Consider the following 27,428-nt stretch of genomic DNA (forward strand, 5'->3'; position numbering starts at 1 on the left):
CTCCTCTTCTTCCTACTCCTACTACTCCTATATTTGCATGCTATTCCTTCAAGCTGTTTCTTAATACAAACACTTATCCGTCGACCTTAGAGGGCATTTTTTTTGGTCAAATTCTTGGAAGGTGCAAGGAAATTATTTGCAAGTACAGACAAATTTTATGAGCAATGGACGATATTTGTTGGAATGAGAAAGAAAAAAATAGAAAATACTCTTGCTTTTTAAGTCTTGTTTAGAAATGTATATATATATTTTAGAAATAATAAAGTTTGAAAATGGAGCCCTGAAAAATGACAACATCTTTTCCAGGTGCCTCAGAGGGCACAAGGGTATTCTAAGCCTTAAAAATGGGGTTGCTGGGGCCCTGAGGGTGTTTAGGTCATGTGTGGGCCTCTGGGGATATACAGTATGTGGCTCTATAACTGCATGTCGCCTACTGTTGTTGCCATTCTGAAGCTTCATGAGAGCAATAAGTTTGTAAATTAAACTTGGTTTCTAAATGAAATATTCAAAATAGCATAAAGTCCAACCAAAGCTTTGTTTAAAACAGTAGCAACAATAATATAGCAATCCGAAAAGTTAATGACAGCTGAAGACTAGTAGCTGAGTTTGTAATAAAAACATACACTTCAATGGTCATGCCTCTAACATTTATTTGCTTCTCTGAAACTGGATAAAGTACATCACAGATCTCAGGCACTGGAGGAATTGAGCTGGAGTATGCAATCCACTTAATACAGCACACCTACATTTAAATTAACCTTTATCTGGATCCTGTTTCTTTGAAGTTACCTCTGTAAGATTTATTTAGGATTTGGGCTGTCAATCCTATAAACCTTAATGAGAATAAGTTGTGATAAGCATAGGAATGCTTTCTTTGGTCTATGGATTATGAAATGAGATGTACCTTCTAGCGACTTCATTCTAGGATTTTTTTTTCAAAGTTGTGAAAATTTTTTAAGATTCATGACCACATTCTGCAACAAAAAAAGTGGATGCTCTTGGAAACTCATTTGTATATCATTCTGGAGCAAGTGGCACTTTTCAACCAGTTTATCCCTCAAAAAGTCCCTGACAGCATTTTTACCAACAGACACTTATTGCTCAAAGCAAGCAAAAGAGCTTAGTTCAGATTTCCTGTCCCTGGATACCCCACCCCCCAAGAAGAAGGCCACATATCCATCTATCTCTCGCTGTAGGCCATGAACACTCACCCTTTGGGCTGGCTCTCAAACTCTTCAGTCCATTGCTCCTGGGCGTCTTCAGTAGAAAGATCCACATCTCGTGTTGTGGCAAAATTTAACTCACTGCCTTCCGTTCCATGAAAGTAAATTGCATTCCCATCTGACTGACAGCTATGCTGCAGATGAAAATAATACACAGGAGGTATCTATGAAATCAGTTTTGTAATAGCAGCTTTCTACAACTCTGAGAAAGCCATTAAATTATTTAGCAACTGGCTGATTACAGAATCTAAACCAAGAGAGAGTAAGCATTTAATTCTTCTGTATTAGTCCTGAATAATTCATTACGGTACTGTCAGTTTTTCAGTCATCTTTTGGGCTGCTCCCAATGTTATTTTATTCTAGCCAAATCTTTTAAGAATTTTTAAAAAAATGCATATTAAGAATATGCATGACTGTCTAAAAATGTTTCTGTAATACATTAAATATAGACAAGTTTTAACGTTGTGTTTGCCATGAAAAAACTGTTATCTGTAATCGTGTGTGTGTGTGTGTGTGTGTGTGTGTGTGTGTGTGTGTGTGTGTGTGTGTGAGTGAGTGAGAGAGAGAGAGAGAGAGAGAGAGAGAGAGTAAAACTAAAGATTACAGATAACAAAGTCCTTCTATGAAATACTCATGGTTAAAAATTATCTGGAGTTGTGCTCCGAAGCTTCCATGCTCATCTCAACTGGGATACTACAGTCCCAGGGAATGACTGTACTTTTGAGACGATGTATAAACCCCCACTGCACAATTTAATCTCCCTTGACAAGTCAGGATGCTCAAATATCTGAATTCTCCATCTACATTGAGAAACAGTTTGGGTGCAACACAGTATCACATTTAGAGTGTTTAAGCTAGTCATAATGCTATTCAACCTCTGGTAGGAAATAAATGAAAAGAAGGAGAAGAAAACTGGCTTCCAAACCAAGAATAATTCTCCACAACAGTCTAATCAGACACCACTGATTTATTCTGCCTCATTTGAGACACACTGAGATGAAACTCACAGTCTGTTTTGCTGGAGCATGCAACAATTTTGCAGTTAACTAGAAAGTCTGATAATAAAACCGCTTCCTTAAGGTTATGAAAATAAGACAAACTCCACACTGGTCAAAGCAAAGCAAAGCAAAGCGTGCTGCTTATATACTGCCTGATAGTGCTTCAAGCACTCTCTGGGTGGTTTACAAGTTAATCATGCAGGGTACACATTGCCCCTCCACCCCAGCAAGCTGGGTACTCATTTTACTGACCTCGGAAGTATAAAGGCTGAGTCAACCTTGAGTCGGCTACCTGGGATTTGAACCCCAGGTCGTGAGCACAGTTTTGGCTGCAGTACAGCAGTTTAACCACTGCGCCACGAGGCTCTTTTACATCATAGATGTGCCATACAGGAGAATGAAGTGCAATAACAATTGACTGAGATTTTTTTTACTCAGAATTTCCCTAATGAAGGGCCACAATGGTCTGGAATACACTGCAAGAATAAAGCTTTTCATCCACCTCATTGTTTTTATACTTGGTTGCATATAAAGTAGCAGCTTATTTAATAGTTCCTAATGCAACTTGGAAAGCTGCAGTTGCAATGGAATGACAAAAGTCAATCCATGCTGATCCATTCTGTCTTCACATCTGTAGAATCTTAGAAAAGATCACGGAAAATTGCAGCTCAGCCCAGTGAATATGAACCAGCCCACAAGTGACAATTCAGCTACAGTCTGGAGATGCATGCTTTTGGCAAGAGCAATAGAATCGGGTAAACAGAAGCAAAATGTTTTGATCAAGGTCACCCAACAATTATAAACAGACTTCAGAATAGATTTATTGGCAGTTCATCCAACTCACAGGACTTTGTCTCTCAGGGTATATTATACATGCAGATGACTGTACTAAATAAAGTATAAGTGTAGCTTTGGAACAATGCCAAAAAAACACATTAAATTTCTATCAAAATAATGGAGGGTTTTGTACACTTACAGACTAAAAGATTCAATACAGATGAATAAAGCTTTGAAATCCCCACTTCCTTTCCCTGTTTTTTATGTTCAAAAGTGTTAGTCAATAAACACTCCCCATCAACCCCCATTTCCCTTGTCTATATAGACTCTCATTACTTGACAAACAGAAGACAGAGTAACAAACTGATGTAATTTTCCCAGCCAAAGATACAACATCAGCAGGAAACATCAGTGCTAAATTCCTCAGTCTTAATAGATTTTGAACTTCAGTCATGAGTCACATATTTCCAAGTTTGCTTCCTGGTAAGCGATTCCACCTCTGAGGCTTTTAAAACATTTGCTGTCTTTTCTTCTAACATTTATTAAAGTCTTTTTTTTTCCAAAGACAAATATTGAAGCGCCTCTCTCTGATATCCCTCAATGGCCTAATGGGCATGATCATTCTTTCGGACAGCTGTAGCTTCACAATTTATTTTTTGGTGACTCTGGTTACACTGGAATGGATATATCAGGCATTTGGGTGATGCCAGCTTGCAAAGGGCTGGTGACAGATGGAAAGAAATCTTTCTGCAGATTTTTACATTAGAGAGCCATCCATTCTCGCCATTAAGAAGTTTTCACTCAGACCACAGAAATAGAAAGGAGAGAGTGCTTTTAGAAGGTTAGGCTAGGTAGCTGCATAAAATACAAATGCAAACCGTATTTTAAAATGAAAACTATACCATTGTTTGTAAGCAAACTGAAACCATTTTTCTGATAGCAGCCAATTTTTAAATGGCTGTAATATTTTAAGTGATTATTTTCACCACTGCAGATAGCTCCTTAGCGAGGAGAGTGGGTTTTCTTAATTAAAACCTAAGCAATGAAAACAGATTAGATATACGAAGGAGAGGAAAGAAAAACCATGATGGAGAAAAGTAATTAAAATGGCATTGTTTGCTGAGCTATAAATTAGATATTGTGTCTTCCTGGGAATGAGTTATATTAGTGCCTGGATTGTTTAAATTTTAAGTTGACAATCCACTTAAGCCCCAATTGAACTCAGTGGGACTTATTTCTAGATAAAAACATAGAGGATCTCCTGTAAATCTGCTAGCAGATAGATGGAAGATCCCAGCGCTAATAATGTGCATTTATGTATAGTAACATACTTAACAGTAATTGCTATAATTCAGAATTAAGAAATTCATAAGAAAACTTCTGCCCTAAAGTTGGGCACCTGGAAACAAAATCACAGTGTGAATTTCGAGCTAATAGATCCACCATTGACATGGTATTTTCCCTCAGACAGTTGCAGGAGAAATTCAGGGAACAACAACAGCCACTCTTTGTGGCCTTCATAGATCTCACAAAGGTCTTTCATTTAGTTAGCAGGGATGGCCTTTTTAAAATACTTCCCAAGACTGGGTGTCCACCTCAACTCCTTAACATCATCAGGTCCTTTCATGAAGAAATGAAGGGCACTGCAGTTTTTGATGGCTCATCATCAGATCCCTTTGACATCCGAAGCAGAGTGAAACAGGACTGTGTCCTCGCGCTGACCCTGTTTGGGATCTTTTTTGCTGTCATGCTGAAGCATGCTTTTGAAACTGCAACAGAAGGTGTCTATCTCCGGACTAGATCAGATGGAAAACTCTTTAACCTCTCTAGATTGAGAGCAAAGACCAAAGTCCAACTGAAATGCATGCGGGACTTCCTCTTTGCCGATGATGCAGCTGTTGTTGCCCACTCTGTTGAAGACCTCCAACAACTCATGAATCATTTTAGCAAGGCCTGCCAAGACTTTGGATTAACAATCAGCCTGAAGAAAACACAAGTCCTGGGCCAGGGCATGGGCTCACCTCCCTCTATTATCATCTCCACAGAACAATTGGAGATTGTTCATGACTTTGTGTCACAAACCTTGGCTCTACGATCTCTAGCACTCTCTCCCTTGATGTCGAGATGGATAAACGCATTTGCACAGCATCTACCATGTTCTCCAGACTCACAAAGAAAGTATGGCTTAATAAGAAGCTGATGGCATATACCAAGATTCAGGTCAATAGAGCCTGTGTCCTGAGTACACTCCTGTACTTCAGTGAGTCCTGGACCCTTTGAGTACAGCAGGAGAGGAAGCTGAACATGTTCCATATGTGTTGTTTCCGACACAAGTTTGGTATCACCTGGCAGGACAAAGTTCCAAATGGAGTAGTCCTACAATGAGCTGGAATTGTTTGCATGTATACATTACTTAAACAGTGACAGCTACATTGTCTTGGGCATGTCATGAGAATGGCTGATGGTTGGATTCCAAAAGATCTCCTGTATGGAGAATTAGTGCAAGGAAATCGCACCAGAGGGAGACCACAGCTGTGATACAAGGATATCTGTAAGCAAGATCTGAAGGCCTCAGGAATGGACCTCAACAGATGGGAAACCTTAACATCTGAGCGTTCAGCCTGGAGGCAGGTGCTGGATCCTGGCCTCTCCCATTTTGAAGAGACACTTGTCCAGCAGGCTGAGGCAAAGAGGCAGTCCCGAAACCAGCAATATCAGGGAGTAGGACAGGGGACAGATTGTATTTGTCTTCAAATTGGCCTTCACAGTTACACTAGATGCTGTTCCAAGTCCTCCATATAGAGCACGTTACCATAGTCTCTTGAGATTGAAGGATGCCTAAGATCATTCAGAATTAAGTGGTGAAAATGAAGATCTTTCTAAATGAGCTTGAGGATGAAGCTCTTTCCATAAACATTCAACTAAAAGTTGTGATTATTTTCATGTGTATTGAGTTTATATATACTTTGCAAAAATGTGCTAGTTGCATCATTGGCTAATAATTGTGCACTTCTCCTATTCAAACATGCAACTGTCAAACAGACGCTGCCTCATACATCTCTGTGTCATCAGGCCCATGTTTGTTGGAATTGAGACAAGATATTTATACATATATGAACGACAAGATAATAGACAAAGTGACAATGGCTTGTTAACACAGGAAAGGAACTAAGGAACTACATTAATTATGCAAACTATGGAAACAACTTCATGTGGTTTCTGTGGCATGTCACATGTAAGGTGGAGTTGCCACGTGGCTTTCTTTCACTGAATGGAAAATCTCCAAGCAGCCATCAGACTTGCATAGTAGGTGTAGGCAGTAGTACAGGTACTTTCCACAGAAGAAATCAGTCTGCATGTTGCAGAGTGAGGCAGTCAGTCACGGCCAGACATCAGTTTAAAAAGATACAAGACAACTTTATAGGTTACATCTAAAATCAGTTTGCTTCAGCGCAGAGCATTGGATCCAAATACTGGCTGACCTGAATGTCAACTAACATATTTCCTCAGACCAACTGCTTGGGAACCAGTGGAACAACAAGACCCTGCCCCACCCCTCTAGCTATTGAGGCCCTGGGTCACCTTCATGTCAAGGAAAGGCCAAAGGATAGGGTCGCCAGACGTCCAGCAAAAGGAGGACATGTCCTACTTTTGAGGAGCATGTCCTCCTTCCAGCAGGCAAAACTAAAAAACTTCAAAATGTCCGGCTTTTGTATGTCCACCCCCACCCCCTGCAGCCCAACCTCTCCCTGTTACTTCCTTGGTTGCAGCCCTTGTAAATCCTCGGGTTCTTTCAGAGAGATCAGAGGGAGATAAGGTGGCTTGATTGTTTAGGGCTGACAGCCCCAGGCAATCAATCCCCGGCTTGTGGATGGCTGCTCCTGCCTGGGAGCTGAATAAGGCAGGAAGGAGTGAGAGAGATGGATGGATGGATGGAAACCTGGACAGGAGTGAAGTGAGTGTGCACTTGCTTGCCTGCTGGAGGGGAGGCTGTTCTGGGGTTTGGGCTGGTGGTGGTTCAAAACCAGGGAAATAGGGGCCGGTCCGGTCCCTCCCTCCTCCTAAAGCTGGGGAACAGGAGGCACTTTTATCCCTCTCTTCTGCCCTGAGACTCTGGGGCATGTACAGAGTGCGTTTCCAGGTCCAGGAGCATATGCAGAGTTACCCCCCATGCTTGTGGGAGCTGGATCTCACACACACACACACACACACACACACACACACACACACACACACACACACACACACACACACACACACACACACACGTGGATTTCTCTCAGCTTGAGAAATTGCTCAAGGTGGAGAAAATGGCTTTGTGTGTGTGTTTGTGTGTCTGCAAATCCATTTTCTCCACCCTTTGCATTTCTCAAGCAGAGAGAAATCCACGCCTTCTGTTTTTTTCCTGGTTTTTATAAAGTGTTTCAAATTTGTCACACAAATTTTTAAACTTTTTATTTCACTTTATTATGCTTTTATTAAAATAAAAAAATCAATAAATAAAACAAAGGGGATGGATCTCCATTAAAGGGAGGAATAGATTGTCTCCATTGGTCCTGGGAGCACAGTAAGTGTATATGTAGATTTGTTTTGTTTTGTTTTCATTTTTTAAACATTTTTAAAACAAGAAAACACAGTGGCCAGTGGATTCTGAGTTTTGTAGTCCAAAAAATGTAACTTTCCCAGTCTTGACCTTTCAAGACTGAGTAGGTTGAATGGTTATGGTATTGCCCCATGATCAAAGAGCTACTCTCCCTAATACCTAATTCCAAAAGTGACATGCCCCCCACCCCACCCTGTGCACAGACCCCCCCCCCCCAATATGTCCTCCTTTGTCCTCCTTTTTGGCTTTCTATGTCCTCCTTTTTGTACACATGTATCTGGCAACCCTACCAAAGGAGGAAAGGCCATTATGGTTTAGTTTCTTCTATACTTGAGATACACATACATTTTTTGAATGAATAGGATTAAAATCTCATTGACCTCCAGTTGTCCCAGAGAGCCATCCTAAGACCTGTAGCATCTAACTCTCACTTTCTGTTACATTGCTAATATTCCTGGTACTCTGCTCCAGGTGCTGTTGCTAGTATACCACTACTCATGGTGCTAATATTCTAGGTCAGTTTCTCCAGGCCTGGCCCAGCACTTCATGGGTTCTAATTCCAGCTTGAAGAGGACAATTCATATCATTTGACACTGGTGAGTAAGAAACAATTACCTATAAATAATTTGTAAACCCTCAGGTCCTCTATGGGGAGAGGAGTGTCAAAGGGACCCATGGCTATATAAGGCATTCTCTAGTATGAATTTAATGAACGCTTGTTTATTCAGCCCTAAGAATACAGGATGCCTCCCTGGTAGCGTGCCAACGAGCCCGATTCTCAGATACCATGTCCCTGAGTGAGAAGGACAGGAGCAATTACATTCACTTTCCCAAGCTAGGTTCAGTCTTTCTTGCTGGCCACTAAGGGCAAGTATGGTCATCATGCTCCTCTTTCAGTTCTTAGTGTGGCTTTCTCCTCTTGCATCTCTTTTGTGTCAGAATGGGCCACACCTCTCACTGGGCAAGGTGCTCAAGGATAAATATGGGGACTTCTGTAGTTGATGTCCTTGTTCTGTCAGCCATGGACACCTGGGGGTACTCCTTCCCTAGCATTGACCTACTTGGCCTCCTCTTTCTATGGGTCTCCCTCAAATTTTCCTGCCCCTACCTGCCTCAAATCCCTGCCCCTCTCCCCCTTAATCCCTTCTGGCTCAAGCCATGCTGGCCCTGACCACCACCTCAGAAATCTTAAATTAGTGTTGGGCAGCTCCTTTGCTGATGCACATGCTCCCAGAGGGACACATCTCCCACAGGAAGGGCACTCCCTACAAGAAGTGGCAGTTCTGCTGCATTACTTCTCCCAATAGGGATGAACAGGATACTAATACCGGGGCTACCACATGGGATAAACAAGGCAGTCCTGACTCCACTGACCCTGTTGCATAACTGCATAGTAATAGGATGAATTTTTCTAACAGCAAAGATGCAGCATTCAGTCTTTACACTGAAACAGAAGGCCATATGCATGCATCAATTCAGAACAAAAAATCTCAAAAGTCAGCATGTAATGAGGAAAACACTGCTTCCAGTGTCAAGAATTCCTTATCTAGTATCATCACAGTGATGTGTTTTTTCTAAATGAGGTGTAATGAGTCTGTGAAATATTTTTAAATGATGTCCCAAATATTTCTTCTGTTTTTACTGATCACCTTTTCTTGTCAGCAAATGCTCCCTAACCACAACAGCTATTCTTCGCATGTTTCTACATCTGGTTGCTCTGGAGCTTACCTACCATAAATGGTCAGTTTATCTGTATTCTGTCCTACTTTTGGAAGTTCTGGTTAAAAGGCTGTGAGCAGCATTAGGAGGTATACTAGAAATAAATATCTATATGAAATATCCTTCAGGGTGAACAGCCAGCCTCTACAGTATACCAGGTGTAATATGGACAAACATCAGATGGGGATTAGATTGACAAATTCATTTAATTTATCCTCTAAAACTGTATGGAGGCTTAGAGAGATGAAAGGTTAGTAAACTAATCCACTATCCTATCTGGCATATGCATGCTTTTTATTCAGCTGGTTTTGAAAGGGAATTCTGACAAGCATTTTATGAGCCTTTAGTACATATCTAATCTCTAATTCACCCACTTTTGCTATAAGCCTTTTCAGGAGTTGCATGCAACTGCTAAACAAGAGCAATTCTACTAAACAAAGCTAAGCTGTACTTGTTATACATTTATACTTTACTAAAGGATCCATCTCTGTATAGCTGCATATGTCTTGACAGAGATTGAAAAAAGTGTGTGGGGGTGAACAGGCATTGTAAAATAAAAGGCATTCTGAAGAGATTTGCCCACAGAAATTACAGTCAGGTAAAATCAGATTTCAAAATTTCATATGCTAAATATTTTAATTGATTTCTACAGCCTTCAATGGTTGCTACAACAATGGTTGCTACAACAAAATATTCATCACTAAGAAGGCACACTGTAAAAGGGCTGTATATTGTTTTTGAACTATTCAAGCACCGCAGTAAGCAGAATGTTACAGGGGGAAAAGAAGAAACATGTCACACAGCACCACACTATAAGTCATATCTTCATCTTCAAACATGTAAACAACAAAAAAATTAAAACTATTTTAAAACACCTTTACTTATTCCCTCCCCATATTAAAAGATACAAAGAAATCAGAAAACATTTTATTCATTGACCAATAAATTCAAATAAAGTAGCGTGCACACCTTACACATTTTGGATTCTGTTATAGTCCCACTGTTTATGGTAAGTACTGACTGTATAAATTCCAGACAAAAACAAGTCTTTTTTATTGTCTCGGTTTGTAGCAGGGTTGTGGATCATGGTCCCTAGAACGGCAAATCCATTTTTAATGAAGAAGTTGCCTTTTCAGTTTTTTCAAAGGCATGAGCCAATGAACATCTATATAGTACTTAATTTCATGAAACAAATTTAAGTGTGCGCACTTAACTCTGAATGAAATAATAAGAACAGAGCAAGAGTTATTTCTAATCCTAGCCCAACATTTTTAGTGACCAAGCAGATATAGGAGTCCTAAAAGTGAAACACAATGACAGTGACATCTTTCTGCTTGTGTTCCCCAGCAAATGTTACCAACAAGCATTGCACCCTGACATGTGCACAACATTGCAGTATTATAGGTAAGACATAGCAATGTACAGGACTTAAAACCTGTTGTGATTGGGTGGTCCTCATCCTAGATTTTTTAGCTACATGGAGGGCTGTACTATAAGAATGCTGATTCTATCAATATATCTGAATTAAATGACATCTTCTTTCTGTTGAAATATTGTTCTCATATTAGACCCTTTACCTCTGTAACATAACACCCAGAGTACACATGTGGTTTCTGGAAATGTAAAACATAAGAGTTACAGAATGATGGATTTGGAAGAAGCCTATAAGGCCATTGAGTCCACTCCCCCTTGATACTTAAATTATTGGCTCTGTTTTGAAGAAATTGAAAATAAGGACAGAGATGGATTCATATAGAAGTGCCACTAGATGGGTCAGTGATGTGCCTTTGGGCTAGTAAAATCTGCTAGACTGGTGCATGCCTTTCATATGCTGCAGATTATAAATTCCTCTTTGAGGATGGGTAGTAAATGGTATGTATTAAAAGAAACAGGAATAATGACCTGTACTGAAGAAGACTCAATTAGATCCCTTGGAAAAGAATAATGATCAGCAGGTCTCAACATATCACATTTAGGAAGAATGTATGAGCTTGAGCAGATACCCAGTTCTACATTTTCCTGGAAGGAACTAATGGTCTGGACCCATGCTGTTTAACATCTGCCTGAAACCAGTGAAGTGAATTGTTTGGAAATGTAGGCTGCAGTGTCATTAATATGCTGATAATAGTCAACACTCCCACTGCCATACCTTTTTAGCAGAACTTAGAAAGGCGGTTATAAACTGCTACTTGGAGGTCCAAATGTGATCAAACAAATATAATCCAGACCCCCCCAAAAAAAGCCAGATTGTGTGATGGGGAAGTTCATCTGTTGGAGCAGGAAATGCTTTCTTTTTGTAAGTAGTGTTACATGGCTCCTGAAAATTCAGGTTTGTCGCTTGTAGATGTTTCTGGGTGTTGAGCTAGTAGTAACAATTCAAATAACTCAGTTCCAACTGTCCACCCTGAGATGTACACAACATCCTTGTTTTGAATTAGGGGATCTAGTGAAGAATAGTATTATTGTGTCAACATCTGGATTGGAGGAGTGTAACATGCTCATCTGAAATAAACTGCCTCTGAAAAGTCCTGACAGGAGGCAAGTTGTCCAGATTACAGCAGAATGGACACAATAATTCATTCTGATACTAATCAGCTCTGTCAGCTACTCAATACTAATACTAACCTTTGAAGCCATATATGGTTTGGAGCCAGTACATCTGCCTTGTCTCATCTGAGTGTTCCACTAACATCTGATTCCGATCTGTTTATTTATTTAGCATCATTTCCAAACCATTATTATTTAACATGTAAACAATAATATAATAACCATCTCCCGTCAAGTTGATTCCAGTTTATGACAACCCTTACCAGGGTTTCCTAGGAATTCGAGAATTCAGTTGTTGTCTACCATTCCTTTCTTCTGGAGGTGCTCTAGGACTATGCCGCTTGCCCAAGGCTACATGGATCAGCTCTTCTCCTGGGAGACACAGTTAGAACTCCTGAGCCTGCCCCTATGGCCAAGTATTCCCAACATACTGAGCTATCCAATGAAGATAAGCAATATATAACAATAGAACTGCAGCAGGATTTCAAACAACAGACATTACACAATCTCTAAAGAGCACACGGGAAAGCCTGAGCAAACAGGTAGGTCTTCAGAAGACATCCAAATCTCAGAGCAGACATTACAGCCCACATAACAATGGGTCAGTCAGAAATGAGGCATACAAGATAGGGCCCTTTCATGATGGTAGGTTTATGGAGGACATGTACACATATAGACACGGACACACACAGACACACACACTGGCTCCAACATCTCTAGCCTGGCCCTTCCTACTCCACTCACTACTGGCCTTCCAAAAGGCCATGAATATATTATGATTAAAAACTGTTCTTAGCTGCCAGTTCTGTCTGTTCCTGGATAATGCGGGGTATTATTTTCCTTATTTTTTTTCTGTGATGCTCTTGTATGCTGCATTTCCATGTTTTAATATGATTTTCTATACTGCTTATCACATTTACTCACACACACACAAACCTATAATCTGCTATTTTAATTCATCGTGTAAGCTGCTTGCCGATACTCTGAATAAAAAGAGGGAATGTAGTTGATAAACAAGCAAGCAAGGAAATAAATAAATACTTCGATGCATACAAAGACATTGCAAGTCTGATGATGCAGAATGACTGGGTAATGGGAAAACCATAATGAATTGCTGCCTTTATGCTACTGAGCCAGTGGAGGAGAATGGTGACCAAATACAAAATAGTAAGCCCTACATTCCTTTCAGAAATACAGCACTATTTTATTAGACTGGTCTGTTTTTAGGCATTTTCTTCTAGATGACCTTTGACATAATAACTGCATACAAAATTGCCATACTATTTGGTGTTATAATTGGGGGAAAATTATCTGACAAAGTGGAATAATTATAAGGGGACACATATCTTCCTGCTCTTATTTCATTGAAAAGTGTGTGTGTTACTCAGCAGGCTCAGCAGAAGACTAAATACTGTATGAGGTAAATGGCTGACAAATTAAAAACCAAAATTAAGCAAACCTTAACAGTGGCTCCAGGGAAAAACAGCCAGTTGCCAGTGTCCACAGGATCAAGATTATCCTCCAGAATAATTTGTCTGTGAGCTGCATTTATGATGAGAATGTTGTCCAATGCCCAGCAGGCTTCATACACATCACCAGCATGCACATATTCCTGCTTCCACTGAAATTGAATATTTTCTCCTTTGGCTTCTTGAGGAAGGTACAGAATGTGAATGATGGTGCTAATGTTGGAAGGAGCTCTGTAAGATATGACAATGCAAAATAAATATGATTGAAAAAGTTGACCAATCCCAGTCAAACAGACATAATTGGCTGAAGCAACTTCACAGGTTTAGCTTCCAAGTAATTTAAAAAATAAAAAAAATAAAAATCAAGCTTTCAACAAGGAAAACACATCCTGTCATCTTCAGGATTACAAACAGCTTAATAACTACATTGCATACAGTGATATAATTGTTAAATAAATATAAATATGATTGTTATTCTACTGCCACCGTCATATTCCTTAATAAAGATGTCTCAATTTGTAAACATACTACTCAATCCTGATTTCTTCTCAGTTAACAGTTTAATTGTATTATGAAGCGTTTTCAAAAATTATATGATCTCCAGATACTACACTGCTAAAAATGGGTAATTTTTTCATTTGCAGCTAAGCATACCGACTGATGTGGACACAATCCTAAAGGAGGAATACTGAGTAAGCCCCATGTAAGTGAACTGGAGTGCCTTGGACTTTGCATGGATCTCTTGAGTCACAGTTGTGGGATGAGCTGATGGAGTCCAAGATACTTGGCTGCCGATTGCAGATCCTAATCTCAGGCTTGTTAGGATCCTATTCAATCTGGAGCTGGCTGGCAAGAGCCTACAAGTCTGGGGCCAGGATGTTCATGGACATCATCCCGTGAGCAACAAGGAGTAATATATTTCTCAGGTTGCCATACTTGTCTAGTGTTTCAACAGAGGAAGCCACAAAGAAGAAGTCGAAGGATCTGGGACAAAGAGCCTGCTAAAAATCGCCCTTTTTCAAGCAAGGAGGCAGCACTTCAGAGAGATGGAATAGAAGCAGAGGGTCAGAAAATCTGAGGTTACCTCTAGCTTTGATCAAAGTGTGCTATTCACTAGAACCTACCCATAAGGCAACAACTACCAGCCCACCCTGCCATCTTGCTACCTTGCCACCCTACTGTGTTGCCTGATGTGTCTGCTTTGATACTGTGCCTCATCACAGACACAGAAGTAGCACAGAAATACTGCTATGAGCTTGAAGACTATTGTTACCCGTGAACACAGTTCCAGGGCAACCACTCTTGTGCGTGTCTCACAGAAATGAATGAGAATTATGCAAAAGCATATCCCATGAGGTATGAGCAGGAGTGCTTCCTGTTAGGTTGCCCTCTTATTTGAAAGATTTTAGACCTGGAAAGCAAAAAAATCTGGTCTCCTGTGTGCTTCTCAAACACTTAAAATACTTTCTCAAAGTGCATTTCAGTTCCCAGGATATTCAATTATATCATGTATTACAATAAAAGCAAACACTTCACAGCTTTTCATGCTGCTGTAGCAAGAACCATTTTCTTTAGGAAAAACTCTGCAATTTTCAAAAAATGTTGATGAAAGTATAGTATACAACAGGCCATCAAAATTAAACCATAAACTATTTTGGTACTTTTATCTTCTATCCTGTTTGAAATAGCTAGCTGCCATGCTGAAAATTACTGCTCCCACCGAGATTAAAAGTGGTGCTAAAATGCAAACAACCAATACTTTTGGAATGTAATAAAGCAGCCATGAAAAGACAATGGCAATCCCATACATTTCCACCTTTTGATGGAGTGGATGGACTTGTAAACCTGGCAGTAGCTGCTTTAGAAGATGCACCTAATTTATTTTTTTATTGTTCAATATCATTGGACTTCCACACCGAACTGATTCAAATTTAGGGGAAACTACTAGAGAAATGTGCAACAGAATAAATCTTTGGTGTATTAAAAAAAACATTATCAATAGGAATTTGATGGAGGCAATCATCAGGAAATAAAATCTTATGGTGTTCCTGTGCAAAAGGGCAGAATTATTCATATAAAATGCCTGGACTAAGGATGTATTTTTAATCTAGCAGATGGTGCAAAGAATGACTTCATAGTTGAGCATATGAGCCCTAACACTAAACACAGCAGTCTGCCGAGGTCTCCATCTCAGTCTTCAAATTCCTATTGCTGCTCTGTTAGCAAGTTCAGGGTAAAACATGGGAAGAGGGGCAAAACCAACTGCATAGCTTTGCAGAGTCTAAGACAGACTGATCAGCTTATATGTATGAATATAGCAGGCAGATGTACACATTCCAACGGTCAACTTGCACATAGGACAATCTGCCCACAAAGGTTCACTTAAACGGAGATACCTTCTCTATACTAATGAAGGGTTTGTCCATTCATTGAGGTGAATAAGTGAGTTCACAAGGCTATGGTAATAATATCACACTCCGGTACAATTAAAACGGTTCTAACAAAACAACAATATTAACAAATTTTTACTTCTTCTCAGAAGGCTACTTCTTGATTCCCCACTTTAGTATTTAAATTCTGCGTTTTAAACCTGTACAGCTTTCATCCAAAATAAACATCTGACAAATGAGATTTTAAAATAAGTAGAATTGAATTACTGAAGTAAGAAACAATGCCATTCTAAAACAATGCAAGATAATGGGGAGGGGTTTGCTTTTAACAAACCTTATTTTTTCCAGCTGAATCCACTCTGCAGAATTATTCTTGGAGTAAGACACAATTATATCGGGATCTGAGTAACTAAAACGACATGAACCTGACCCTGTGAAGAGCAATAATATTAAAAGTGTTATAACACAGACCTATAATAAATTATTCTTCAGAGACACTTAGATGTTACTGAGTCCCTGCTACCATTATCAATTTTCCATATTTTAAAATTCTTTGATTGATGGTGAAATTTGGTTTGATCCGTTGCTGAAGGAAAACGCATAATAATGCATGCTCTCTGAGTCAGAAATAATGTGGAAATGATAAATCACAGCAGTGCAGCATAATCTGCTGTAGATTTCCCTGTGGACACCACAATAAATTACTAAACACCCCCTATTCAAAGAGCACGCACAACTAATGTTAAAGCAAAAATGAACTGCCATGTGCCACACTTGCCAAGGTAAACATTCAAAGACTGACATACATAAGCACATTTCTAAGTATACATCAAAGCCCTTACTGCAGGATCACTGGGCTTAAGTGCACCTAACTCTACATTAGGCATAGATACTTCTGTCTCTGAAAGTTAAGGTTGGTCCTGGGAAAGACAAAGAACTAGCTCAAAAATCTTAGTGGAAACAAACTCAGTATTTATGAACTCAATTTTATGTTTTATCTTTCTGTCAGAAAAGGCATTCATACAGCCACTAACAATAAGACATGGAAGAACCATGCAGATCTTACTGCTGGAGCAAATTACCATGTCATCTTTTCCCTCCTCAGGAAAAAAAAGAGCCCCCTGTTATCATGATATATTTGCACATTCAGGAATTTGCTACTATACACAGTGGGGAGAGAAGTTACCTTCAAATGCACAGAGAAGTCCATTCCAGGGATATAATGTTTTTTAGATGAACATATTTTCTTTGCTGTTCTCTAATGCAAGAGCCCCTGGAAAACGTGCCCTTTAGACATTTTTTCCTGCCACACGGCCTTGTACTGTCAATTTGTCTATGCAACCTGAAGAACATTATATACCTGGAATGGACTTCTCTGTGCATTTGAAGGTAACTTCTCTCTTCATTCCCCCTGCTGCCTTGCTGACCTCAGAGGAGGGCCTTGGTTGACAGCTTGCTGTTGAGAATATGTTCTAACGTTGGATCCAATTACCTGTCACAAAATCTTGGTACTTCACAATTTTCATAAAATAATTGCAAGAGTGATCTAGACTTATTTTCTACCTTCAGGTAACAGTTCGACTGGGTAAAACACCCCTTCTTTCTAACAGCATTGCATAAGGTTTGTTTCTCTGGCAGGTTTTTGTCCTTTAGAGTAAAAGCAGTGACGAAGAACTGTGGTCTGCCAGACCTCAGAATCTTACTCCCCCGAGAGGGCTTCCCAGCTCTCTTAATTTTCTTCACTATGTCTGTAAAGTTATTGTGGTTCCACAGAGCAGGACTAGTCTTTGTAATTACAAGTACAAAGACCAACCAAAAAATTATCGAAATGGCATGTAAAGAGTGATCCTGATACACACACACACACACACACACACACTTCACAATCTAATTCTTCTGTTCTTAATATGGAAGCGCAATTATTTCATTTCTGGAAAATGTTCCTAACACTGTTCCAAGTGTTTGTGTGTGTTTTTTGGAAATTAAATTTTATATTTTAGACAAACAGATAAACACAGACATATAAACATTAATAAATCTGAAAACATTTAAACAGGTAATTAAAACATTCAAAGAATTTCTACATACATAGTGCATCCCACCACTCGGACCATTAGGGAATATGCACCTATATAATTTATCCTTATGAAGCCCTTTCCCCTTCCAAAATTGTATAGACTCTTTAATTGGGCTTTGTACCTTTCCCTTTATTAATACAAAATCAATAAATTCTCCCCATACACATCTCTGCCAGTCACCCCTCTTAACTTTAACATCACAAATATTTGTTAGTTTCAACAATGTCAGTTATAAACACTGTCACAGTTTCAACACCACAGGCGATGTCATGGCTCCTCTTCTCTCGCTTGTGACACCTCAGTCACATCACACATAAGGTTCAGAAAGGTGTCTGCCTTGAAAATAACAAATAGGCTTAGTAGTATTCAGCTAGGCCATTATGAACAGGTGGTACAAGTAGACAAGTAAAACTTTTCCAATAAAATATCTTCAGTATGGTGTAGACCTAAAAATGTATCTCAGGAAAAAAAATGAGAATCTGTGATCACACCTTTTGTTTTTCACCTGCACTTTACAATTTTTTTCAAAAAGAAAAAAATGCTAAAAAATAAAACTTCAAACTTTTACACATGTACAATATGCTCCAACATCTTTGTGTGAATGTTGAAATGAGAGGTCTATGGTTAATTAATGTTGCACCAACAAGGGTACATAAATTCACTAACAACTGTCACTAGTTTATTTTTACTGACCCAGCTGTTTTCTTTTCACCATATTAAAAATAAACCAGGTAAGAAAAACATTTATATCCCATTTTTAGCCATCTGCTGGGTCAATCACTTTTATTGAAGCCATCTGTTGACATTTCCTATACTTCTGGTACACAGGCACGACATACCATAAACTATAATAATTAATCCTATTCCAACAGCATTAAGTAAGGTAGTTCATTTTAAATAGCACAAAGGTAGCTGTTCTAAGGAGAGAATCAGAACAATTGCATCCACGTGTAGAAACAAGTAATTGTTTTATGTTACTCCTGAACTTTCAAGGACAGACTGAAGTAGAATCAGGATGAGCACTTAAAGCACTGCTATAAGTATCGATAAGATCATGCAATTACATCATTAACGACTGTGCTCACAAAGCACTTGAAGCTAAAGGTGGGCAACTTTGGTGGGTCCACAGACCAATTTTCTGCCCCAAGACTCTTCAGGGTAGACTGCCAAAAGGAAAACAAAAATGGAATTAAGAAACAGAATTGGCTAGACGTCCATAGTAAATTTTTTAAAAAGTATTCTTTGTATCATGAGTGTGACCTATTTAAATGTGAATTGCTGCTCTTGTAGATTTTCAGGAGTGGGAGGTTTTTTGCCAAAATAGTCTTGGGGAGCCATGTGCACCTCCAGGGTCACACTTTGCCTAGTTCTGCTTTAAGGCTTAACAAATCATGGTCTGAATGTAGCTCATTTACTTTGGTTTCACTTGAATGAGTGAATAAATGACCTGGAAGCAAGGTTTTAACTAAATGTGTCAGAGCAAATCAGGGTCACAAACTTGCTTTAAACCAGAATTTGGCTTTCATTTATGCATCCTACTTTGTTTGGCCACACTTAACCACGATCCCAGGTTTTGGGATGTCATGTAGAACTATCCATTCCTTTTCTGTTTATTCACTGTGACAGGAACACAGACTCCACTGTTGGAAAGCCATTGTGCTCCAACCCAGACCCCCCAGAACCCACCCAGTCATCTGAAGTGTCTATCATAAGGTTTCCTGCGCAGGGGAACACTGCCACATGTTACTCCCAGGAAAACAGGACCCAAACAGAAGCATATGTAGTCATGTCAGCCTGAGGGACTGGAGGGTGCCCAGTTAGAGAGAAGGAGGTGGTGCTCTATTCCTGGTGGATGACAGAGATAAAGGAAGCCCTGCCACCTGAGGGGAGGAGAACAAGAGGAGAGAGAAAGTGGAGTGTTAGACAGAACCAAAGAAAGAAAGAAAGGTGGTGCTGGAGGAGACTCTTGAGAGTCCCTTGGACTTCAAGGAGATCAATCCTATTCATTCTAAAGGAAATCAAGCCCGAGTGCTCACTGGAAGGCCAGATCCTGAAGCTGAGGCTCCAATACTTTGGCCATCTCATGAGAAGAGAAGACTCCCTGGAAAAGACCTTGATGTTGGGAAAGTGTGAAGGCAAGAGGAGAAGGGGACGACAAAGGATGAGATGGTCGGACAGTGTCATCGAAGTGACCAACATGAATTTAACCCAACTCCAGGAGGCAGTGGAAGACAGGAGGGCCTGGCGTGCTCTGGTCCATGGGGTCACGAAGAGTCAGATACGACTAAATGACTAAACAACAACAACAGAAAGAGAGGGAGCTGAAGAGGGAGGAAAGAAAAGGCCTCTGGAAACCTGTAGGAAAAAGATCCAGTGACAAAGACTTAGGGACAGAAAGCAAGCAGTTTCTGGAGAGCGGAAAGACCTGAAGGAGGACCCCAAGACAGAGACTTGGAGAGATGCCTAGGATGAATGAGCAGGGACCTACTGGGTGGAGGAGTCCCCAGAATAAGAGGCAGAACTCCCAGGCAAGTGGGATTATATTTACAAGGAAAATCCCTGATGGGAGTTCTAGTGCAGCTGCAGGTCCCCAAAGTAGAGAGGTAAAACCTGGACAACCCCAAACTGCTTACTGCCCATCCTACTGGGAGAACATAAGCATAAACCAACTAGAAAGGTGGGAAGATCAACCAACATGCAGAGTTGATGCTGGCAGAGGAGGCAGTGGGAGCATGAGCTCTGGGAGGAAGAAAATCAGGGGAACATGATTATTAGAGAGGAAGTTCTTCCTCCAGGTGCCCTCACTGTGAGCATATTGACCTTCATTGTTAGGACCAATCTGGAAACCTGGACATTCTGATGATGAGACCTTATAGACTTTATGGGTGAGAAACCCAGGGGTACGAATTGGGCTATTTTCTTCAGTGAATGGAACCAGAGGATTAGAGACTTTGCAAATAAGACTTTGGGCCAGTGGGGTCAACTAGCGCCCAAGATGTGGGATTAAAATCAGAATCACACTCAGTCTCACAAAAGTAGGAATAAAGTGAGAGGAAATGGGATGTCTGCAGCAGTGCACCGTTTGTTGACTCTGTGTCAAGTAACTTTGAGGCAGTAAAGCTCAAAACCTGCCTTAAATTTGGGCAATATGTTAGTGCCAAGTCTTGCTTATCTCAATCATCTGGTGGCATACTCACTTGTCTACTTTATCACTCACTCTGCCCCCCAAATTATTCATGAATATGTTGGCACCAGACTCAGTACTGGTCCCCGGAGGAGTCACTTCTCTTCAACAAGAAAATAGTCTATTCTTGCCATCTATTTCTTCTTCTTAAACCAGTTAAGTTCCAGAGGTTGAGCTATCATCATAGTCCCTGACTGGCACACTTATTCAACAAACAGTGGTGAGGTTCCTTAGCCTTATCTAGATATTATAATCTGTATACTCATACAAGTAGTGATCTAGCTCCCTCGATCTTTCTGTTGACTTCATGGAGGATGAGAAATCTGAAGTGGGAGAACACCACTATTCATGTATACTCTTCACATATATCAAGACAATGGAAAATCAAGGCCTTGATTAATGTGAAGATACTCAAATAGGATGGCTCTCCCTCCTCAGAACTGTCATCCTCCATGAGTACAAAGGCAGTAAACCCAGGGATAGAGGTGTGCTAGGTTAAAGTGCTCAATTTTTCATAAACTCTTTTTAAAAAGTCCACATTTATAATGTCTGTTTTAATACTCTATCAACACACATATACATCAGTCATGGGAAATCACATTTGGGACCTTGATGTTAGGGTGCAAGCATGTCTCTTACCTTAACCCATTTCAGAGTGCCAGCTTCACCCAAACCACATCCTTCAGAAAGAAAGGTTTGAGGTAGGCAAAGGCCTCCTGATAAGAGATGGGGGTATTCGTATACTAATATCCCCCCCACAGGTGCAGATAACAAGGGTCCGGGCCCCTGGGGCCAGACTGACTACTCACCATTTCGCTGTTGCTGTGAGCTCCGCAGAGCCTTCCTATCACTCCATTGCTCGCGATAGATTAGCCACTTCTGGCTGAAGGCAGGATGACCAACCTCTCTGCCAGGTCGCAGCAACAGAGAGATAGGAAGGCTCCGTGGAGCTCACGGCAGCAGTGAAATCATGAGTGGTCGGTCTGGTCCCAGGGCCCTGGACCCTCGTTATCTGCACCTGTGGGGGGGGACATTCGTATACAAATACCCCCATCTCTACTCCTGATCCAATTGCTCGATACAGGAGAATTCCTGCAGTTAGCAATAGAGGTGGGCTGCTCCTGGCAAAATACAAAAACAAAACACAAAACAAAACACACCCAAAGATACAGCACAGCTAGGCCATGAACCAGCTGCAGAAAACTCCTGCAGTTGCTACCTAGAGTAGAGCAGCTGCTTCCAATTCATGCTTCCCCATTTTGGAACAAGTATGGTGGGTGAATTCAACCCCTTGGTTATCTCTGATCAGTGACCAAAGATAACAATGAGGATTCTTTCTACATATATCACTGGTCTTCTCAAACAGGAAAACAAACAGCATGAGGGGGATACTATAGATATCTTTGACAGAACATCCCAGTAGATTATTTTAAGCCTGGGGGAGAGCAGTTTCCATCCACTAATGCAAAAAAAGAAAATGATTTGCTTCACAACATATTCTTAAACTCTCAAGTGCTTGACTTTTGAGGAAAAGTTTTGACACTTTTTAAATTTTACAAATAGATTTTATTTTACAATCTGGTCAGATAGTAATCTGGCAAAGAACAGGATCCTGGAGTCACCAATGGGTATCTGGCATTTTAGGGAGACTAGTGCTTCTATTCTGGAATCTTAAAAAGCTTACTTTGGATCTGCTTTGATAGTGTAAAGTAAATGTTCTGTTAAGCTACTCCCTTATTCTTTGAAGCAGGACAACTTACATGCACTGTTAAATACCATCAGAGGAATACAGAAAACTTCAGAAAAGAACATTTATGTTGATTACACTGCTAAGGCAAGCACAAAATTAAATGATGGAGACTTACGAAGGGTTGTATATATAGTCTATTCTTAACATGTTAAACTGCTTTAGCGTTACATTTCCAGGTGTCTGAATGCCTTTGAGACAGCAGGCAGAGGCACTTAATTAGAGTCTTATTGGTGGATGCCTGAGGGAATAGTCTTTGACTATGCCATGTTTATGGAAAGCAGATATACTACCAGCAGTCCACAGTATCAAATGGAAGCTTGTGTTTTACTCAGATAAGCAGGATGTCATCTGTGAAGAGAGCAATTTTATGTTCATTACCATGGTCTGTGATGCCCTGAACCTCTGAAGAATCCCCTTGAGAGCCACCACAAATGATTCAATGGGCTGAAGAAACAAAAGAGTGCGCTTTGTACAGCTCTTCAAGGGAAACAAATCTTGGAACGAAATTGGAACACATATAACAATGTGTGTGTAAACCTGCACATGTTTTGGAGAGGGAAGGGAAGGAATTTTATAAAACAGCACAGAATCTTAAGTCATTGTTGTGCGTACTGGTACAGCAAATATTGCTCCTTTTTTGGACAGTTCAGTAGCCACTTAAAATGAATATTTTAGCTCCCATTGCTCCCCAGTGGTTAGTAGGCATCAAGAGTTTTCAACACATTAAACCCACACTTTCCTGTCTTTATCAACTTTTTAAAATTTATTTGGTTATTTAATGCAGTGGTTCTTAACCTGTGCTACTCAGGTGTTTTTGAACTGCAACTCCCAGAAACCCCAGCCAGCAGATCTGATGGTGAAGGCTTCTGGGAGTTGCAGTCCAAAAACATCTGAGTAACAAAGGTTAAGAACCAATGATTTAATGGACAACACAAGGGATAACAGAGTAGGTTTTTATTATTTTGGTTAATACAGTGATTTCTGCTCTACAGTTCAGCTCAAACGGATAGGATCTTTACCTCTTGGATAAGTTCCATACTAAGCAGTAATGTGCTGGAGTACCAAGTCTTTACAGGACTTACAGAGACTTTAGAAGATTGTTTTATAATTCCATGTATGCTTTTATACGCTGACATCTATCTCTAAAACTCTTCATTGTGAATAGGATTTTGAGTTCAGCTGAGATAGTAATGCCAATGAAACTGAAGAATTTTGAGCCCAAGATAAAGAACTTCCATTGTTCAATGCTTTACACATTTTACACATTTATAAAGTGAAATGTGTAAAATGTCTAAAAGAGACTGTGGGCTTGAGTCTGCAAGAGATGAGCATAGTGGCTGAGGTCAGGACATTCTGCAGAGTACTCATTTTCATAGGGTCATCATAAGTCACAACAATAACAACAACAAAGTGAAATGGAAGAAATAACATTGGATTTGTCAAATGTCTACAATTCCTGCCATCTGATTCTGGGTTAGGTTCTGCAGGAAAACCTTGCACCTTTTAAAGAAACCCTTGTCCCGCAATATTTATTGCTATTTGTTGTCTGGACAGAGCACTCGCACTATGTGGCCAAATTCATCCCCTCCTTCTTTTGCTTAATGGTCAGCAGTGACTGCTAACAGTCCTCTTTCTTCCTGCATAAGCTATTCAGGGTGCTAGGCTGGGATGAAGCAGACTCTTACTTCTGTGTGAGCAGGGACACCAGCTGACAAGGAATGGAAGATCTTTAATTGATTTGCTGCTTTGAGGTGTATTCACTGTGTTGAAGAGTGAACCAGCACCAAGTGTGTTTAAGGGGGCATCCTACGGTTGTTCACCAATGGTCTCTAAGCAAGCATCCTGATAACTACAGGATAGATCATAGCTCGCCCTCTCAGGAGAAGACAAACATTTACTTTGAGGGGGGAAATATTGCCCCAGATGGCCTTCCCGCCCCCCATGGAAACCTTCAAGGCCTTGACCTCTCTAAAATCAGAACAAGCAACAGAGAAAAGAATTGGAAACCATAACTGTGGGCAGACTGTAGGATCCAAAACTCTCCCAGTTTTGCTACATGACATAATTTATAGGGAAGGGGTAAGACATATGCCAACTCTGGAGCATAATTTCCCTCCCACTAGTTAAATAAAAAATCATGGGGCATCTGGTGAAAATAGGAACAAACATTATTGACATGTAAATAATATTGTTCTACAGTTGTGATTCTACTCTGTCCCCAAATAATTGACAGCACATTATACAGAGGTTTCAAAACAACAACAACAACCAGGTAACCCCCATTATCCCCCTATAAATGATTCCAAAGAAAAAGAATACTTTTCTTAATGCCTACTGATCAAACAGCCAGGGAAATTTTAATTAGACAAAAAAGTTACTCCAATACAATATTCCAGTAAGGATTATTTTTAAAATCTCTTTATAATCCAGCATTTACTATCCCAAAACAACTAATTTCATAATGGCATGTGCTCTTCCTTCCAAAGGATTCATTTTGCCAAATGGAAGGCTTGGTGCAGAATGTGGAATCCACAAATTGGCATGTGAATTACTTTTGGCTGAGTTTCATTGTTTTGACCTCTCTCTGGGATATCCAGAATGGAACAGACACACTGGAGCAGGAAAAAAAAAGGTTCAATAAACATGCACTTTCACCATACTATGCTTCTGGTGTTAACTAACATACTGCATTCACTACCAATTTGAGCCATCCTGCCAGCAGCACCAACTGCAGTAAACTCACTGACTCAATGGCTGGATAATAAATGAATACTTCTGTCAAGTCTATTGATTTAATGTGCCTACTCCAATTGGGATTACAAATAGGATTCTGGCCTATATCATCAGCCAGCTGGCCAGCAGAAGGAACAGCTTGGTCAGCAGGCACTTTTAAGCAGCTAGCACGAAGGCCTAGTTCAGACCCCCTTGATGTGGACATGGTACACCAACCACATTCTTGTTCCTGCCATATAATTCCCTGCCAGGTTTCAGGGCCTAGCATCTCAAGTGGCAGTGGGATCAGGATTCCAAGATTAGGTCATAGCAAGTCATAAGAAAGGTAGAACCAGAGTTAACACGAGGGTTCCTAGATCCCATTCCTTGAGATTTCCAGGCCAAAATGTGAGACCGGGAGCAAATCCTACTAATGTAATGTGATGACCTTTTAGAATGTCACAGGGTGAGTCTTTGTGACATCATGAAGGTAGAGCAGGCAAGGGTCTGGAACTGATTCTGCGCTAACTATGAAAATGGGCCACTGCTGCCAGTGCTTGTGCAAAATGGAACACAATGGAACACAGGCCCTCCAATTACTGCCTTGGTTCAAAGTGGGCAATGGGCCTATGTACATGTACTCACTTGCTCTTTTCCTGTTCTTGCTTCTTGTGCCTTGCTATTTGATACATCAACACTACACAAATACAAAATACACAAACAATTTTGTGCTGAGCCATTAAGCCCTGACACCAGACAAAAGGACATATGTGCTTAGGGTTTTAAAGTCACCCCAACATCTCAAAGCCAAATTCAGCTCCTACAGTGCTGCATATCCTGAGATTGCTCCCCATGCTTGGAGCCCTAGAGAAGCCCAACAGTCCTAGTCAATGGGGAACATACCGCCTAAAGCAGAAATGATCTGTCGTGAGTTGCAGAGCAAACAGGGCAGAGGCAAAAGACTTACTTACACCTGGGCTCCAGGAGCAGCAACCTAGTAAGAGGAAGTTAACACAGTACTCAGTCTGGTGTGATCTTTATTAGGAAACAGGATGAAACTCCTCTGTTTCCTTGGGTGACCTGGCCTGATGTTCAGGCAGGCAGAGGGATCTATAAAGGTGCCAAAGGGGCCTCTCTAGGGAACACACCTTGGAAGTTCAAGATGCTCAGACTTTACTAGTGAAAGTTGGAAACATCTGTCTTTCTTTTTTTCCCCCATTATGAGAAATAAAATGTGTAACAAAAATAGAATATTTTCAAAAGAGGAGAGCAGTGTTTGAATGTGAGAAACTGAAAAATTATGAATTTTTATTATAGAGGTGTCAAAATTTTCTGCATGCATAATGGTGGCCCATTAATTTGTCAGCGAGGGACATGGGAGGAGCCTCCCTGAAGAATGTGAAGCCTGTAAATACATTGAGCACCCCAGGGAAACAATTACCCTGTCAGCTGATCCTTCCCCTCTGGAAGCTCCAGGGGGATTGCTTCTGATATGAATGAAGAAAAATTTTGGTACACTCTTTTCTTGATACTAAGCTCTATGTAGTTCTAGTGTTTGGTAATATATTGGTGAGATTTCATCTGTGCTGTGGTAGTAGCCGGAAAACTCTAGAATTTGGTTCTTTAAAATGGCAGTTGAGAATGTCTCATGGATTACATTGGACCTCTTGTCTTTTAAGATATCCGTCTTTCGTTTCTACATTAAACAATGCCTTCCTTTTATTTGCTTTAACTGGTGTATTTTTAAACTTTTAACTGAATAATTTGCATTCAATTTTATCAATTAATTCATTTACTTAATAGAGAATTGTAATTATTAAATCCTTATTTTATTCCGTCTAAACTGCCTTGAGAAGACTACAGTTGTAGAATATGGCTAAGAAATGTATTAAATAAATAATAACATTTCTAAGCAAAATATCCTTTATTCATGTCTCCAGCTGAGCAATGTCAGTTGAGTGGACTTTGAACCATTTGA

The 27,428-nt window shown here is 40.2% G+C and overlaps 1 protein-coding gene across 2 annotated transcripts in view; it reads right to left on the bottom strand.

Moving 5' to 3' along the window:
* The window catches only part of RELN (reelin), a 383,519-nt gene that overhangs the window by 167,256 nt on the left and 188,835 nt on the right, over positions 1–27,428 (bottom strand). For both annotated transcript variants that reach the window (XM_078394334.1, XM_078394333.1), the window contains exons 9-11: positions 16,061–16,157; positions 13,327–13,567; positions 1,212–1,357 (exon numbers count right to left, since the gene is read on the bottom strand). In XM_078394334.1, coding sequence (XP_078250460.1) covers positions 1,212–1,357; positions 13,327–13,567; positions 16,061–16,157 — 484 coding nt within the window. The remainder of the gene's footprint in view (positions 1–1,211; positions 1,358–13,326; positions 13,568–16,060; positions 16,158–27,428) is intronic.

The sequence above is a fragment of the Pogona vitticeps genome, chromosome 5, assembly GCF_051106095.1.
Source record: "Pogona vitticeps strain Pit_001003342236 chromosome 5, PviZW2.1, whole genome shotgun sequence".
Taxonomy (NCBI): domain Eukaryota; kingdom Metazoa; phylum Chordata; class Lepidosauria; order Squamata; family Agamidae; genus Pogona; species Pogona vitticeps.